Below are 18311 nucleotides of genomic sequence, written 5' to 3'. Positions count from 1 at the left end.
GGCCACACTTGGAACGCAGGCACATTAGTGCCTGCATTCTGGTCCAGTGCCATCTGCAAAAATAGCGCTCGCAGCATTTTGGATCACACTGGACTGGAACACAGGCACCAATGCAGGCGATCGCACTGTGGGCGAGGGGCCTGCCTGCTGAGCCTGGCTGCGGTGCCATTGACTTCAATGCACCGCCACGCCCCCTCCCGCCCCTGAATGCAGGTGTTTTTTCATTGGTAGATCTCAATGAGCTCGTCATTTGAAAAGTAGATCTCCAGACGAAAAATAGTGGGCGCCCCTGCTATAAACCATAATAAACATAGGAAAAAAACGTGCTAGTAAATCTCATAAAATGTGCACATATCTCACAAGTGATGTACAACTCCCACTTAATCTACATAAGCACATGTGGAGTCCATTACTTCTGGATACAATAAAGTCCTTGTATGTAAGGATATATCTTCCTGCTTTTATAATCAACACCACGTCCGTGAATGCATCAACAATTAGTGAATCAGTGCTCTCCAGTCTCCACCGTGCTCAAAGATAAGATCTGGCCGCACTCACCGACTCCTATTGCTCACCATATTTCAGATGAACAAGGCTAAGTGTAGGAACGCGCTGTAAAACGCTCAACATGTAAAACCAATAATTGCCTATTGGCATTGTTCCCACCTGGGCGTTTTACAGCCCAAAGAAGTACAGGAGCTTCTTTGGGGCGTATTTGCTGCGCGTATCCATTAGGCTACAGCCGGATAGCCCTCAGAAACACGCATTTGTCGCGTGTATTTTACTGCAAATCACTAAAACCGCGCATATTCCGTACGGCCAGGTGTGAACCCAGCCTTAAGGTGTTTTTGGAGCAAATATTCCATGCCTCATGTAGGTGTGTTTTATCCCTTCTGTGTCCTCACTTTGCACAGCACAACAAACTACGCATGATGTCAGATCATTCAGTGACAGAGGAGGTTGCCCAGATCCTTGGAGACTTGTTCCCATGTAACTTAGTGACAAGGATGGATTCGCCGTTAAGTCACACCTCTGTATCATAAAAATACAGAAATTAAACTGCTAAGTGATTTTCCTGGAACGTCTGTGGTGACACCAGTCTGTACTAGGAAAGGAAACATATGGTAAATATCGGAGATCAATGTTCTAGATTGTTGTGTGTCCTGAGGTTCTGTGTGAGCAACTCAAAATGTCAGCTGCCTGTTTGTCCCAAAACAAGAAACAGGTCGTGTTTTCAAAGTAACAAGTGAAACGGCAAACATCTACTTTCATTCCAACTTGCCACCTTTTCTTTTTTAATGTGGTTCCATTTTTCATTACAGCGGATGCAGCTCTTTCTTAGGCTGGCCATACAGCGATCTATTTTATAGTTTAACCCACGGGCTGAACGGAAAAAACCCACCCAGACTCAATACCTCCAGCAACACTAACAGCGTGTTGATTGAGGCAACTCCACTGTTTACAAAGAGCAGCTGCCAGCACGTCCAAATACCCGACCAAAGCGAGCAGCTCATTGGCGGCCAGCTCTGACTGAAAATTTTCCGGCAGGCTCCTTTGATTAGCCGATTGAGGGATGCCGGCCGACAGCACCACACTGAGAATTTTGGCCTGTTCCTCAAAAACCAGCCGAAATTCAGTGTATGGGCACCTAACCACTTCAGGCGGGTTCACACGAATACACTTCACCCGCTTGAGGTGGTTATACCAAGAACATGGCTGCTGCTGCAGTTTAAAACAGCAAGCAATTGCTGTTCTTTTCTGTACAAGCGATCCGGCGTCTATACAGGCACGGCGCTGTGTCCGTCACCCTCCCCCGGGCAGGCCAGCATGGCAGGTCTTCCCAGACAGATCAAGAGGGAGATCAACAGGCTTCCAACCGCTGATCTTTCCTCTGATCACTGGACCCAAAAGCCATATGCATTACATCACTTCCATTGTCACTGCCCTGGAACATGTGTGTAAATCAGAGGTTCCGACATTCATCTGACTTGAGAACCATGAGGAGTGATTTACACTCATCCATCTAGTTAGAGCCGACATGTGACACATACAGCCGCTCACTTTCCGATCTCCCTACAGAGAGGTTATCCCCCTTGCCCCTAGGGCTGAGTGGAGGAATAGACTGTTGGAGGGTGTGTCAGAGGAGAACGAGTACAATTACTCAGTGATCGCTGAGTGTTTGTAGATAATTGAGGATATGGTATGTTGACTATATCCTCAATTATGAGTGAATGGGAGTGATCTATATCCCCTCCTGTTCATTCATAGTTGTGGTCATGGTAAACATATTATATTCTCAAGTTATCAATGAACAGGAACACTCAGTATAGAGGATTCCTGTTCACTGATAACAGGGGATACAGAAAGAGAGATTGAGGACTTTGTGTTCTCAATCTCTTTTTCCATTTTAAAAAGGGAACCATCAGGGGTCTGTTTAGACGCCCAATATTTCCCCGAAGCCCCTAAAAGTCAAAAACAATCGGTATGGGTTTTCGGCCTGACAATTTTTGTTATTTCGGTTTTTACATTTCTATTTCGGCGCACCTCTACTATGTATTACTCGGATGTAGTGTTTAGACCTACAGCACATGAGCCTGAATACAAACCTCACAGGAAAAGTAATGCACAAAGACAAAAAAGATCCTTTGACCACATTTATTTTTTACAAATATCAGTTCTTAAGAGGAGCTGGAAGCTGCGACTGCGGCTCTCTTGGGTTTAGGTGTTGTACCTTCACGGAATCCATTCCTGTGTGGGGAGAAGGATAGTCATTAATAGAATGTACATCACACGGTAAATGTACTCATGCTTCTATAAGCTTATCTCAGTTATAAATCTGAAATCACAGGAAATCATATGTTCAGACATTTATTTTTAAACATCACTGATAAGCTTCATTAGATCTCATGTCATGTTAATGAAACACTGAACATTTCACAAGTATCCCTGCAGGATTCAAAAGAAGCTAAAACAATAAAACAAGATTTCAGAATTTAGAAAACATGTTGCAGCCGTTTGGAAGGAATATACAAAAGGTACAAATCCATTTATTTCAGACAGGCAAGTTGCTGTATAACTCATCTCTCCCATCTGCCCAGCATGCTTCCAGTCCCTGCGTTACTCTGTAGCATCTGGGACAATGTATAAGCTCTGGTTTTCTCATTTTATTGCAGGTGGAAGTGTCAGCAGCTTTCACTTTCCTATCCTACACTCCTCTGCCAAAGCCTGGAAACATATCCTGCACGGCCAGTTATAGGGGACAAACTACATGCCCCCAGAGTCCTGTTTCAGTTCAGTGCACAAGAGGCAATCCCAGACAGGGGCACAGTATGGGTAAAAGGAGATTGGCTTTAGGATTTAGCCAGCAGATCTTGCACTTGCTACACATTCAGGCCTCTATGCATTAGTACGTGGGATAGTTCTGTGCACAGTCCAAGAAAACAGACTACACCAAAAGTTTTCTCCACTTCCCTGATGACCCCCTCACACCTAAGCATTGCAAGAATGTACAGCAGCTTCATCACACTGAACATTTTGCCATGCCTCAATGTACTAAACCTAGACAAAACCACTGAACATAATCCGCACCATCACTGAGGTGGCATTTCATTATCCAACCTTCTTCAGTCTATAAATCCTAATGTTTCTGCAGCACAAACGTGTGATGCAAAATGACGAGACATTTTACTTTACTAATAAAGCTTTATTCTCATGTTCTAGTTTTTTCACGTCACCCCCTATATAGTTCATCTCTCCAATAACTGAGACAATATAAGACTTCAACCGTTCAAGCCCAACTCAAGATAGCTTTGGGTATAGTCACATTTGTACCGGTTTGTCACCCCATTGGGTAGATTTTCTCTCACTTCCTGTTAGGCCCAAAGAGAAGAAAATGGGTGCAGGGCTGTCACTGGACAGGAAGGAAAATATATCAAAAATAAAAAAAAGATATTGTTTTGAAGAGATTTCCCATCTCTTCCTGTCCCGAGTGACTGAGTAGAAATTTCCGCAATATGGGTACAGACGGGAATAAACACACGACAGGGGTTTGAACTCTTCTCTTGATCCATTCAAATTAAATGTATTTTAAAACCGGGTACACCTTCCTTGAAAACGAATAAACCAGTATATATTTTGCCAACATAGTCAGAACTAAAAGCTGAATAAGGGGTAGCCAAACTCTAGCCCTCCAGTTGTGGTGGAACTACAAATCCAATCAAGCATTGCAAGATTCTCACAGCCAGACATGGCTCCTGGAGAGATGCATCATTGGATTTGTAGTTTCACCACAACTGGAGGGCTGGAGTTTGGTTACCCCTGACCTGAAGGATTGATGTGTCAAATCTGAAGTCACAACTGTCATAGGGATACATCATCACTGCTCTGCTGAATGCGATTAAAGGAGAACTATGGGGTCAGTGTTTTTCCCCATAGTTCTCCTTGGGGGTAACGGGAGGACACAAACTAGCGTCCTCCCGTCACCCTAAGCTCAGTATACCGCGAGCTACAGCTCGCGGTATACTGAGACGCCACACCTGGAGCGGATCCCGACTTAGATGACGGGATCCGCCCAGCTGCGTGAGTGACAGCTGGCTCTGCCTATCTAGAGGCAGAGCCAGCTGTACCCGCCCCCTCCGCCGTCCGCTCCGCCAGCCAGCGCTGGCAAATCGGAGCGGGGAGAGGGGAATCCAGCCCCTCCCCCTGTCACGGCAGAGAGCCGTGACAGGATCGAGAGGTGAGGGAACCCGGTATGTGTTCCCTCACCTCCCGATCTACTGAGCCGACCTGTGACAGTCTCATTGTCACAGGTCGGCTTAGAACTATGACGTGAGTGGAAATCACTCATCTCATAGTTCTCCTTTAAATGCGATTAGCGGATTTCACATAGGTGACCCATCAGTCTACATCTGTGAAGCTTTAAACCCTTCTAGCAAACCTTCCTGCTAGCTGCAACTTCACTGGAGTCTACAATAAAATACATATTTACATAATATATGAATATATGCAATACTACATTAATGTATGTAACTGCAATGCACTGAACACTGCCCTACTCATTGGATCTTCTACAGTTGACTTTAGGGATGTCAACAATCCACCTCGCGTCACCGCAATTTCAGTCTGCAAAACCTGTGATCGCCCGGTGTGTGTGTGTGTATGAGGGCAGTGAGCTCCCCATTAGGTACATACTATTAACAGTGATATAAAGAGTCATGTTTCTGCACTTACCTGAACCTGCGGTACACAACCTTCAGATGTCTCATGCGGCCGGTGCCGGTGGTGTTACGTCTCTTGGCCTTAGCACTCCAGTTGTCTGAGAACAGCCAATGAAAGAGGGTATTATTTTAGGGAAAACCAAACTCACAACCATTATAAAAAGTTAAAATCTATATAAACAAAGGATGATGTAATGTCTATTCAAGTTAATAACTTAACTATGGGGCAAGTGTTTTTCCCCATAGTGCTCTTAAGGGTCACGGGAGGACATATACTAGCGTCCTCCCGTGACCCAAAGCTCAGTATATGCGAGCTACAGCTCGCGGTGTACTGAGACGCCGCAGCAGGGACGGATCCCAACAATACTGTCTGGATCCACCCAGCTGCGTGAGTGACAGCCAGATCTACCTATCTAGAGGCAAAGCCAGCTGTGCCCTACCCCTCCCCTGTCCGTTCCTCTACTCAGTGTTGGAGGATCGGAGCGGGGAATCCCTGTGGGGAGCGGTGACTGACCGTCACGGCTCTATGCAGGAAGATGATCGAGGAGTGAGCGACGGTGTGCATTCGCTCACTTTCCGATCTATTGTGTCAACGTGTGACAGTTTCATTGTCACACGTCGCCTTGAACTATGAGGATGAGTGATTTTCACTCACCGCATAGTTCTCCTTTAAAGCAAATAAGATACTTAATGTCAAAAGTCACTTTCCTTGACCGAACATACCGCTTTCATAAGTCAATAACACTTTCATAAGAAACATATTCTCAATTTATGGAAACATTAAGTACAAAATAAAGGATTCTACGATAATATGATATCTATCGGATGAAGTCGATGGGCTTGTGTGACTAGCTGAATGCAGCAATGGCACTGGATAAGAACATAGACTGTGCTTACACTTTCTCTTGCGCTTAGCTGGGTAGCCGCACTTGCCGCAGGTTGACTTCTGTAAATGGAAGGCTTTAGACCCACATCGACGGCACAGAGTGTGCGTCTTATTGCGGCGCTTTCCGAAAGACGATGTTCCCTTCGTCTAAAGAAAAAAAAAAAAGAATAAAGTGACCGAAATACAAGAACGTCGTCCATACACCCCAATCACTGTGCGTGTTGCATTCATCTCAGTAAGAAAATGAAATCACAGGATGTCATATGTTCAGACATTTATTTTTAGCACATCACTGATAAATGCAAGACTGCTTTATTCAGAACTGGTACGGGAGAGTGAAGGACAGACGAGCTATACATAAACTACACAACCTGATGCCATCAATGTGCAATAAACTGCAACTATAGTCCACTGGAGAAACGATGGCTATAGATGGTGATCTGGGGCATAAAAAAGGCCCGCAGATGGGTCATGCGGCAACTTTCAGTGCAACCCCAGCCACAGATCCCCGATTAATAAATCTGCACTACACTGCACATACAATCTTCTATTATCTTCCTGTCCTTAGTGTTAGTTTGGAAGATTTTCAAGTATTCTATGACTAACACTGACATTAAAGACATTCAGGACCCATTCAAGCAGGTCCGGTGTGGTGCATTGTACTACAGCAAACCTTTCACTTTAAAGCTGAGCTTCAGGGAAAAGAGAACACAACCCTAGCAGTGAGGATCCCTCCATGCTACGCAAGTGCATGGGGGCGCTTCTCTAAGGTGTTCTGCTGGTCGCAGGCACTCTGACGTCATCAAGTACAATGTAGGACCAACAGCCCAGCGTTGTACAAAAAGATGGTGAGGGACCACCAGCAGAGGAGAGCACCGGTTGCCAGGGGGAGCGAGAGAAGTAAAAGTTATTTTCACTGGTACCCTGGGCAAAAATGAGCCTTTACCTCTGGCAGTGTGAGAGGCCCAACGCTGCATTTCCCCCAATGTAAAAATAAAAAGGTCTTCAGGTTCTACTTTAGTTTTGGATAGAGTAAGGGAGGATTATAACCTCTGCCAGTTTTTATTCTGCCACAGCGTTCCATTGGGGAGATTTTCCTTCACTTCCTGTCTGATAGCCCCCAACAGGAAATCTCTGGTGGTCCCCATTGAAAGATTTCCCATCTATTCCTGTTCTGATGACAACCCAAATCCTGGATTTTCCCTCCACTGATAAGTTACCAGGACAGATAGAGGGTGAATATCATGAATGAGGAAACCTGATGGGAGTTCCAACACCTCTCCATTAGATCCAAAACTAAGAAAAGCTTTAAATGGGCTGCCAACACACTGCAATACAGATCAACATTTTCAGCACAGAACACAGTCAATCATTTCCCATCTGCAGGTCTCGATGAGCTGAAACATAAGTGCGTTATGGAGCGCTGCGATGCTACTTTTGCTTAGCGCGTTGCCATAAAAGCAAAGACGCACAACGATCTCTGTGCTTCTAACCTTACCGAATATCAGTCTAGCACAACACTAAAATCTGCATGGTGGAGACCCGAGTACATGAATGACAACAGCACTGTAGGCTGGTAGCGCTGAAATGCCACCTAGGGACAAGATCTGCATGGAGTCTGCAGGTTCTTCAAGTGTCTGATATGTCCTGCCCACAATGTTAAATACTACAAGGAAAGATGTCTTCTCACACCCACAGGGCATGGCGTAGGTATATTGGATGGTAAGCTCTTCAGGGACAAGGGTTGATGTGGACTAGTTACACGTTCACAGTAGCCTGCACACTGAAACATGTGCACACTGATGTACATTATGTAGGGGCAGTGCAATGTATTGTCACAACAGTTTACTTTGTATAACTTTATTGAAGTGTCACAAAATGACAATTCAAGTTTAGGCACTGTGCAAAAAAGTGGCATGTATTTATTTGTATGCAACTCAATACTGTAGCAACGGAACAAGCCGCCATAAACTGCAATGGAATATGTCAGCAGTGGAGGAGTAATTGACCGTACAATGAGCTTCCCAGCCTCGTTGGAACTACAAGTCCCAGCATTCACACCATATGATTTATGACCTTACATGTCAGCAGAGGAAAGGAACTGCTACTTCACACTGCAGAGTACAGAGACTTCCCCACTCCGCCGCCTCATATCTCACTCAATGAGCACAGCATTGAAAGCTCTCAGGTCCTAGGCCTCCATTTATATCAACACCTTAATCTCCTCTATACTGCCTCTCCCCCCGCAATACCGGGTTCTATGTCACCGGGATGTCCCCCCTCCTCCGTTGCTGGCAGCGCTGACCCGCTGGTGTACGGATGGAGAAGGATTCAGACCGATTGTACTCGGCGAGAAACCATGACACTCACCATCTTTCCCAGCGGCCGAAAGGATAGAGACCGGAACTAGACAAACACTTCCGCTATATCGCCAGCAAGCACTTCCGGGTTCGCTCGTGAGTGGAGACGTAGCGACGTCACGCTCCTCTGCGCCATCTTCAGTGTGGGCAGGTGCTGGTCTGCTGCTGTACAGGCAGCGCAGGCTCATTGGAGAAGCGGCGGTTTGGTCTTTTTTCTTTTCAGATTAGAATAAGTTCTTTAGTGTTAAATTACGAAAGCTCAACCGAGGCCACAAAAAGAAGAATAAAGAAATAAAAAGATCTTTAACCGCCATGAGTGTAAATTACCATATCTCAGAATTATGATTATTATTATAGAATTTTGAAAGTTGTGACAATGTTGAGACTTCACACATTTATAAAGGGGGGGAATTAACTAAAACTGGTGCAAGGAGAGAAATGCCACAAGTACTACATGCAGCCTGGTGTGGAGTCATTTTGCATCAAATTTATAAACGTGACACACAACACTTAGGGTCTGTTCACACTAGACTAGCACATCTGCTAGAACGCTGTATTTTAGCGGGTGGGCAGAGCTCGATTGGCTGAAGGTGCTGTCAATCATCTGACGGCACTCAGCTCACACACTGCACGCAAACCTCCGTGCCGGATAGCTTTGCACGGCTTCGCGTGCAGTGTGTCACGGCCTTTAGGCCTTTGGGTGCCCTGTGCGAGAAAGCTCTACAGCGCCCCTCAGTGACCACACCCCTCAGGGACCACACTCATTTTTTCCAATATCCGCACCATTTAAAGACTCCCATTTTGTTAAGCCGCAAAGAAACATATTAAAAAGTATGATAAAAATAAAACTTTTATTCAAAGGTATTAAACTTGTCGGCACAATATAAGTATTCCTATTAAATAAAACAACAGAAGGCAAACAATAATTGTCAAACTAAAATAGAGTCTATAAAAATAAAGTGTCAGGATGTCATGCAGACCCTTATTTCAAGTAAGTGCATCTAGAAAAGTAAAAATAGAAAACAGAACACAAAACCTCAGACTAGAAATTGACAGCGCTGAAGCGGGCGGGAGGGAGCGGTAAGGAGGAGAGAAGCCGCCCTGAGGACGAGCTGTGTTGCCCGCCTGGCGGCGCCCTTGTTGCCATGGCGCCCTGTGCGTGACAGGGGAGGGGCTGGATTCCCCTCTCCCCCGCTCCGATCCGCCAGCGCTGTCTGGCGGAACGGAGGGGGGAGGGGCGGGTACAGCTGGCTCTGCCTCTAGATAGGCAGTACCAGCTGTCACTCACGCAGCTGGCCTGATCTCGAGATTGATGTCGGGATCCGCTCCGGCTGCAGCGTCTCAGTATACCGCGAGCTGCAGCCTAGGGTAATGGGAGGACGCTAGTTTGTGTCCTCCCGTTACCCTAAGGAGAACTATGGGGAAAAGCCCTGACCACATAGTTCTCCTTTAATAGTGTACAATGTGTGCGCTCCATCCAGGTCCGTGTACAGCAAAGGTGCGCCACAATTCTAAGTTCTACAAAAAGTTCCAAACTGTACGCCATTATCACAGGGTGTGGACAGTAATGCTGAACTTAAAATGTGGAGAGGGATGCGGGGCACAGATATTTCCAGGTGCAGTGTGCTGCTGAGCCTAGCATATATCAGACATCCCAACACGCCCAGACGTTCCGGGAGTCTCCCGCTATAAGATAGCGGCTCCCTGACGCCCGAAAGAGAAACATTTTATCCCGGAAAATATCCCCCACACCATTACACCACCACCACCAGCCTGGACCGTTGATACAAGGCAGGATGGATCCATGCTTTCATGTTGTTTATGCCAAATTCTGACCTGACCATCCGAATGTCGCAGCTGAAATTGAGACTCATCAGACCAGGCAACGTTTTTCCAATCTACTATTGTCCAATTTTGGTGAGCCTGTGTGAATTGTAGCCTCCGTTTCCTGTTCTTAGCTGACTATCACGTACCTGGTGGGGAGCCGAGTTGTGAGGAGGCCTCCTTTGCAGCACGAGTTCCACTCCCCTGAATGTGGAGACAGGAGGTGGTGAAACAACGGGCAGCACCGGTGCCGGACGATGCAGGACACTGGGTCTGGGCAGGTCCTTGAGGCCCGTCTTCAGTGAGGCAGGAAGCAGGTGCTGATGCGGCTGGAGCAGAGCGGAGTCAGGAAAGCCAGGGTCAGCAACAATCGGGCGGCAAGGTACGAAAGGAGCAGAATCCAGGGACAAGCAGAAGTCGGAGGCAGGCGGCAGTCAGGCAAGGTCAAGGAATCCGGTCGATAATGATACGGCAACAGGCAAGATACAGGAACATACACTCAAGCTGAAAGACCACTCAGCAATGATCCTGTAAGTTGGGCCAGCTTAAATAGGATCATTCCCAGACAGAGCAAGTCACTTCCTGTGCGCCATGCGCGCGCGACCTCGCACATCCGGGTGCCGTTTGCGCATGCGCAGTAGCTGCCGCTTGCGCATGCGCAGAAGCCGCTGCTTCCCGCAAATGTGGTGAACAGGCCTATGCGCATGCGCAGTCGTAACTCTGCTGTTAGGCATGGTCTTACACTGACAGAAGTGGCACTCGGTGTGGTCTTCTGCTGTTGTAGCCCATCGGCTTCAAGGTTCTACGCATTGTGCGTTCAGAGATGGTATTCTGCATACCTCGGATGTAACGAGTGGTTATTTGAGTTACTGTCGCCTTTCTATCAACTCAAACCAGTCTGCTCATTCTCCTCTGACCTCTGACATCAACAAGGCATTTTCGTCCAGACAACTGCCGCTCACTGGATATTTTCTCTCTTTCAGACCGTTCTCTGTAAACCTGAGATATGTTTGTGTGTGAAAATCTCAGTAGATCAGCAGTTTCTGAAATACGCAGACCAGCCCGTCTGGCACCAACAACCATGCCACGTTCAAAGTCACTTAAATCCCCTTTCTTCCCCATTCTGATGCTCAGTTTGAACTTCAGCAAGTCGTCTTCACCACGTCTAGATGCCTAAATGCATTGAGTTGCTGCCATGTGATTGGCTGATTAGCAATTTGTGTTACCAAGCAATTGAACAGGTGTACCTAATAAAGTGGCCGGTGAGTGTAAGTGGCAAGTGCTGCTCCACTGTATATCGTTGAGCCGGTCACAGATAGCTCTTTATGATCTCTTCACCGACTCAGTGACTAAAAGCATGCCTATGGGCAGAACTCTATCACTAGTATGCTGCCATGTAGGCGCCAGGAAATAAGGTCTCCTCCCCTGTCAGACAGGGCTGTGCTGTGTGGCAGAGCTATGTAAATCTCAGAACTGAATGGACAAAAATAATTCCTTTGCCAGGTAAAAAGTTCCTACTACAGTATGGATTTCATCTGTGTTATTAGCTGTTTGCCTGGATGTGTAGCTGGGAAACCACTGTGGTTTAAGCCAAGGTTTTATATCTTTTTTTTGTTTATAATTATTAGGTTCAAGTATTTATTTACCAGGTACAACCACGAAGGGGGCTGTATTTTCATTACTGAAACCCATAAGCACAAAAAGCACATAACATTGCCCAAAACAGCATTCATCTGCTAGGATCACTCTTTTACACGGATCATTTTCTTGAGGCATACATATATGTTAAGCCTGATGAAGGGGACCATGCGTGGCCCCGAAATATTGTATTTTTGATGTGACAATATGTGTGAATAAAAGACGTTTTATTTTGGACATCATCCATTGGTGTACTAGTGACATTTCTGATATACATGTATGTTTGACTAACCTTCCTCTGAAAAAGCTGCTTGTTTATGGCTTCCATACTTTAAAGTGTTTAAAAGGTTTTAAAGCTATTTCAGATGCTGAGGAAATCACTTACAATGGATGTTGCCCCTTGATGTTTAAAAGTTTTGGTTTCCTGCAGAATTAGACGGTCCCCTGAGTACTGGCCCTGATATCCTGTTTTAGGGTGGCTCCTTTACCTTGCAGGGTCCTATGGAGCCACCCTTACGTAGTGCTGGTTAGCTGTGTGTGTCTCCGCAAAGACACCTAGCAGGGCAAGCCACTCCCAGGCTGCCTGATTCCCACTCCTCCACCACCCTTTCCCCAAGATTTTCTTACCTTGTGATCTTGTACTCAAGTTCGGGGAAGCTGATCTGAGGGAGATGGAGCCAGCTGTTCAGAAATATGATGGCTGTAATTGCGTGGGCAAAAATTTAAAGCGTTTCATTGCTGGGCAATGTATATTTGATTGATCTGGAGTCATTATTGAAAAAATCTTCAGAGGGGTTCATTCATAAAAGTTCCCTAGATGGTGCTGAGGACCATAGAAATTTCCCATTCCTGTCAGCACAGCAGCTGTACACATAGCATTATAAGAATGAAAGGGAAGGCTAGTAATACATATGTCCTCAATACACATAAGTATTTGAAAAGCACCCTGGTTCTCCACCAAAATTATGTGTGAAATACTGATATGCAGAGCCGTAGCTAGCTCCTTTTGCGCCCAAGGCAAGAACAGAAAATTGTGCCCCCCCAACAGATGTGTGATGTCACCCGACGCTGTGCACGAACAGGACGTGATGTAAAGCACTTCCTGTTCATTCATAACTGGGGACACATAGTACTATGTGTCCCCAGTTATTTACAAACACTGGAGTGATCAGCTATCACTCCAGTGTTTGCTCTGCACAGAGGATTGGTAAATATCACTGATATTTACCGATCCTCCAGCTCTCCATCCTAAGCGCTAAAGCCAGGAGAGGGGGAAAGGAGGGGGGGGAGGAGCGCTGTCACTTCAGGATGGCCAAGCGGTGAGGAGAGAGCAGCCGGCTGAAGCGCTCCATTTCTCATCGGATCCCCACTTCCTCTGCCCATACAGGCGGGGGAGAGCAGCCGGGATCCAAGGAGAAGCTGCAGCCTGTGCCGCCCCTCTTCTTCCTGCCGAGCCACGGCTGTGTTGGCCGCCTGGCGCCCCTTTTTCCATGGCGCCCTGTGTTCGCTATGGTAACAGGGGTGAGGGGGCACAGCCAGGCCTGTCCTGGCTGCGCTCCCTCTCAGCTGTGCCTGAGGCGAGTGCCTCACTCGCCCCATGGTAGCTACAGCCCTGCTGATATGCAATATTTATTAGTTTCCCTACTTAAAAATATATTGTTACATTATTAGCTTATTAGTCCTGGATTAAAAATAGTAAAATAGCTTATGCACAAACACATTTCTGTTAAGACAATATGCTGCTGGTATGCAGTCAGCTTGCGAGTATGGATATTAAAAATTTCCAAGACCCTGATCTGTGCGGAGCAGCAGTCAGTAGATGGCAATGTTGCACTTCTGAAAAATAATAATTGTAGATGTTTGTTAATTGTAATGTTGCTAATAATTATGCAGCAAGACACACAAATAACAATTGTCTAAATGTGATTTGACAGCTGCAAGCATCTGAAAATGTGTGTTAACTTTGAAGGCCCATTCTCCAGACATCTAAAATAATATATTTCTGTTTTTTTTCTGCGGTCTGATTAAATCCATTTACCAGCACTGGATGGTATGCAACATTATTTCGATTTTATATGAGCATTTCAAACTTTTTTTTGTTGTTATTAGGAATTAGCGAATCTGCCCGTGTTTGATTTGCTGGGGATGGGAGTTCATCAAATCCTGTTTGAAATCCACAAAACCTGAAGTTAGCTGTGAACCAAATTAAGGCCTATAGGCAGCGAATCCTGACACTAGGGATGTCAACATGCGCCGTATGGTATGACTTTTGACGAGAAACATCACGCTTTTTTCCCCCCTTTTATTTAAATGGGGTCCCTCCTAACATTCCTACCAGACCTAAAGGGTCTGGTATTGTTTGGGAGGGGGAACCGCATGCTTTTTCTTTTTTCTATATTAAATGTCATTTTTTCTTTATAAATCTTAAGCTGCAGCAGGTTCTATACATCATACAGATGAACCATTTTACAGGCAGTTTAAGGGGACCCCCCAGGCACGATATTTAAAGGAATGTTCAATTTTTATTGTTTCAATTAAAGCAATGTTAAAATCACTGCTCCTTTATAATTTTAATTTTTTTAAAGTGTTTTTTTCATTGATACATGTCCCCGAATCCCCATGCCCTTTTATGGCCAATGGCTTGCATACAAGCCTTCAAAATGGGGACATTTGATTTTCTGAGTTCTGGTCCAATAGAATTTCATTGAGTTGGAAGTTTGAGTTCAAACTTTTTCCATGTTCTAAAGTCGAAACCGAACTCGGGTGTGTTCGGACCATCACTAGTTGACACTAATTTCTGGCCATTTTCAAGACTAATAAGCAAGCTATAGTCAACAAAGGGCATGCGGCGCTGACAACTGTAATGGGGGACATTAAACAAAGCGAAACATAAAATACTGTACAAGGAGGAGAGGATCATTTTAACTTTAATGTTACTTCTAGGGTGACATTGGAAAAACACCAATCTTTTAAATGACTTGGGAGATGCCTTTAAGCTGTACAGTATGTGGTATTTCAATACAGTCCGATTTTCACAGACAACATCAGCAACGCCCTATTCTGGCATAACATATATTGGATTTGTAATAGATTTTTTAACTTTTACATTCAGCTTAAATCTGATTAATTTCAACTGAAAACAAGGTAGTTTTGCTTGTGAAACCTGATAACTGGCCAGTGGAAGTATCAGCCACAATAGATCTAAAAACTATAGGAAAGTTTAAAAAAATAAAGCCCTCAACATGATACAAATTGGCCAGTGGCATAAGAGTTTATTAGGATATTTCACGAGCTTCTTTTTTTTTTCACAGTACCATACTGCATTTTCTAAAAAGTTTAATAAAATGTCAAAACAGATTGTACAAAAACACTTTAAAACCACAAACCCATGCTTCCAAAACCCCATCCCCCTATCCCTTATTAATATTAGTATGCAGCAGATTGACAGAGACAAGGCAGGCTTCTCTTGCAATAAAAATAAAGTGTATTGTTTGAGAGACAATAGCCACAAATATTGTACGATGGCTGGACAGTATGTAGTCAGCTTGGTCAGGCCACAATATAAGAGGGAGAGATGAGGCAGTATTTATTTTGTAATGAACTTTAGAATTTATTTTTCGTGAGATAATAGCTACAAATATTGTTCAGTGGCTGGACAGTATGTAAGCAATTTGGTTTGGATAAAGAGCCCTAGAATAAAGCCAGCAGCACTCTTGTACTGATTTCTCAAGCATAGCATTTCTGTGCTTTTCTCCCAGAAATTGGGGTCACCTGCCCAAATTCAGTCATGGTCACAACCAAGCTTCCCTGTTGAAATGCAAGACATGTGCTAAATATTGGGCTCGTCCAGTATTTGAAACCGGGACCTCTCGCACCCAAAGCGAGAATCATACGACCAACTAGCCAAGAGACGCTTCTGGATTATGGCTATCTTCCTGGGCTATCTTCCTGGGCTAGGCTCAGCAGCAGACTAGTTCAGCACAAAAGTCAACAATCTCAATCTTCCCTACCCTTTAAGACCTTCTTTTTCCAAAGGGTGTGACAAGTAGCCTTCTCCGAAAAAAAATGTCTGCAAAAGGTTGTTGCAATCTTTGCCTTTCTTGAGATTTCTGAGATTTCAAAAGCCGAGGGGAAAATTGGTTAGGGTAAAACCACATCTTCTCCACTGTTAGGTTCTAGTAGCTGGTCGCTCAGGCACCCAAAAGTGGATAATCAGCCCTAGAATAAAGCCAGCAGCACTCTCGTACTGATTTCTCAGGGATAGCATTTCTGCGCTTTTCTCCCATAAATTGGGTTCACCTGCCTAAATTCAGTCACGGTAACAACCAAGCTTCTCTGTTGAAATGCGAGACATGTGCTAAATATTGGGCTCGTCCAGAATTTGATCCGGGGAGATGCTTCTGGATTTTTTCTGTCTTCCTGGGCTAGGCTCAGCAGGAGAGTAGTCCAGCACAAACGACAACAATCTCAATAGAGTGTATGTGTAAAGGAAAGGCCTTTCCCAAAGCACATAAGGAAGGGTTGGCACAGCCCAGTTAGCAGAGAATGGTTTCATGCCATCGACCTCTGGGTTATGGGCCCAGCACGCTTGCGCTGCGCCACTCGGCTTACAAAAATTGTTGGAGCTAAAATGAGAGAGCCGTCCAATGCACATTCTGGCTGTTTACACTAAAGTTCCTCATTTAGCTAGAAACTGTTTGCTGACTTTGGTCCACAGTGACTGACCGTCTCAATTTGCATGCTGATGACCAGATTTTAAAAATGACTCGTGGTAAAAGAGCGTATGTGTGAAAGGAAGGCCTTTCACTAAGCACTTAAAGAAAGGTTGGCACAGCCCAGTTAGCAGAGGATGGTTCCGATCCTAAAATGAGAGAGCCGTCCAATGCACTTTCTGGCTGTTTACACTAAAGTTCCTCATTTAGCTAGAAACTGTTTGCTGACTTTGGTCCACAGTGACTGAGCGTCTCAATTTGCATGCTGATGACCAGATTGAAAAAAATGAATCGTGGCAATAGAGCGTATGTGTAAAAGGAAGGCCTTTCACTAAGCACTTAAAGAAAGCTTGACACTGTCCAGTTAGCAGAGGATGGTTACAATCCATCGACCTCTGGGTTATGGGCCCAGCACACTTCCGCTGCGCCACTCTGCTTACGAAAATATGTTGGAGCTAAAATGAGAGAGCCGTCCAATGCACTTTCTGGCTGTTTACACTAAAGTTCCTCATTTAGCTAGAAACTGTTTGCTGACTTTGGTCCACAGTGACTGAGCGTCTCAATTTGCATGCTGATGACCAGATTTTAAAAATGACTCGTGGCAATAGAGCGTATGTGTGAAATTAAAGGCCTTTCACTAAGCACTTAAAGAAAGGTCGGCACAGCTCAGTTAGCAAGGGATGGTTTCGATCCATCGACCTTTGGGTTACAGGCCCAGCATGCTTCTGCTGCGCCACTCTGCTTATGGAAGCAAGCATGGGATAAATGAGAGAGCCGCCCAATGCACTTGCTGGCTGTTTACACTAAAGTTCCTCATTTAGCTAGAAACTGTTTGCTGACTTTGGTCCACAGTGACTGACCGTCTCAATTTGCATGCTGATGACCAGATTTTAAAAATGACTCATGGTAATAGAGCGTATGTGTGAAAGGAAGGCCTTTCACTAAGCACTTAAAGAAAGGTTGGCACAGACCAGTTAGCAGAGGATGGTCTTGATCCATCGACCTCTGGGTTATGGGCCCAGCACGCTTCCACTGCGCCACTCTGCTTACGAAAGTTTGTTGGAGCTAAAATGCAAGAGCCGTCCAATGAACTTTCTGGCTGTTTACACTAAAGTTCCTCATTTAGCTAGAAACTGTTTGCTGACTTTGGTCCACAGTGACTGACCATCTCAATTTGCATGCTGATGACCAGATTTTAAAAATGACTCATGGTAATAGAGCGTATGTGTGAAAGGAAGGCCTTTCACTAAGCACTTAAAGAAAGGTTGGCACAGACCAGTTAGCAGAGGATGGTCTTGATCCATCGACCTCTGGGTTATGGGCCCAGCACGCTTCCGCTGCGCCACTCGGCTTACAAAAATTGTTGGCGCTAAAATGAGAGCGCCGTCCAATGCACATTCTGGCTGTTTACACTAAAGTTCCTCATTTAGCTAGAAACTGTTTGCTGACTTTGGTCCACAGTGACTGACCGTCTCAATTTGCATGCTGATGACCAGATTTTAAAAATGACTCGTGGCAATAGAGCGTATGTGTAAAAGGAAGGCCTTTCACTAAGCACTTAAAGAAAGCTTGACACTGCCCAGTTAGCAGAGGATGGTTACAATCCATCGACCTCTAGGTTAAGGCCCAGCACACTTCCACTGCGCCACTCTGCTTACGAAAATATGTTGGAGCT

General features: G+C 45.2%; 1 protein-coding gene and 2 non-coding genes across 3 annotated transcripts; all 3 read right to left on the bottom strand.

Annotated features, from left to right (window-relative positions):
- Window positions 1–2644: 2644 nt before the first annotated feature.
- Window positions 2645–8526, bottom strand: RPL37 (ribosomal protein L37). The gene is made up of 4 exons (XM_018561170.1): window positions 8473–8526; window positions 6114–6249; window positions 5230–5314; window positions 2645–2748 (listed from the first exon to the last, which is right to left on the bottom strand). The coding sequence occupies exons 1-4, from the start codon at window positions 8473–8475 to the stop codon at window positions 2679–2681; spliced, it is 294 nt and encodes a 97-aa protein (XP_018416672.1). The 5' UTR covers window positions 8476–8526; the 3' UTR covers window positions 2645–2678.
- Window positions 8527–17611: 9085 nt separating this feature from the next.
- On the bottom strand, window positions 17612–17683 carry TRNAM-CAU. The gene has a single exon. It is a non-coding gene; the product is annotated as a tRNA-Met (tRNA).
- A 233-nt stretch (window positions 17684–17916) lies between these two features.
- On the bottom strand, window positions 17917–17988 carry TRNAM-CAU. Its single transcript has one exon. It is a non-coding gene; the product is annotated as a tRNA-Met (tRNA).
- Between the last annotated feature and the right edge of the window lie 323 nt (window positions 17989–18311).

This window comes from Nanorana parkeri, unplaced genomic scaffold, assembly GCF_000935625.1.
Source record: "Nanorana parkeri isolate BGI_ZX_2015 unplaced genomic scaffold, ASM93562v1 scaffold505, whole genome shotgun sequence".
NCBI classification, from domain to species: domain Eukaryota; kingdom Metazoa; phylum Chordata; class Amphibia; order Anura; family Dicroglossidae; genus Nanorana; species Nanorana parkeri.
This window is presented reverse-complemented; position numbering and strand designations above follow the sequence as displayed.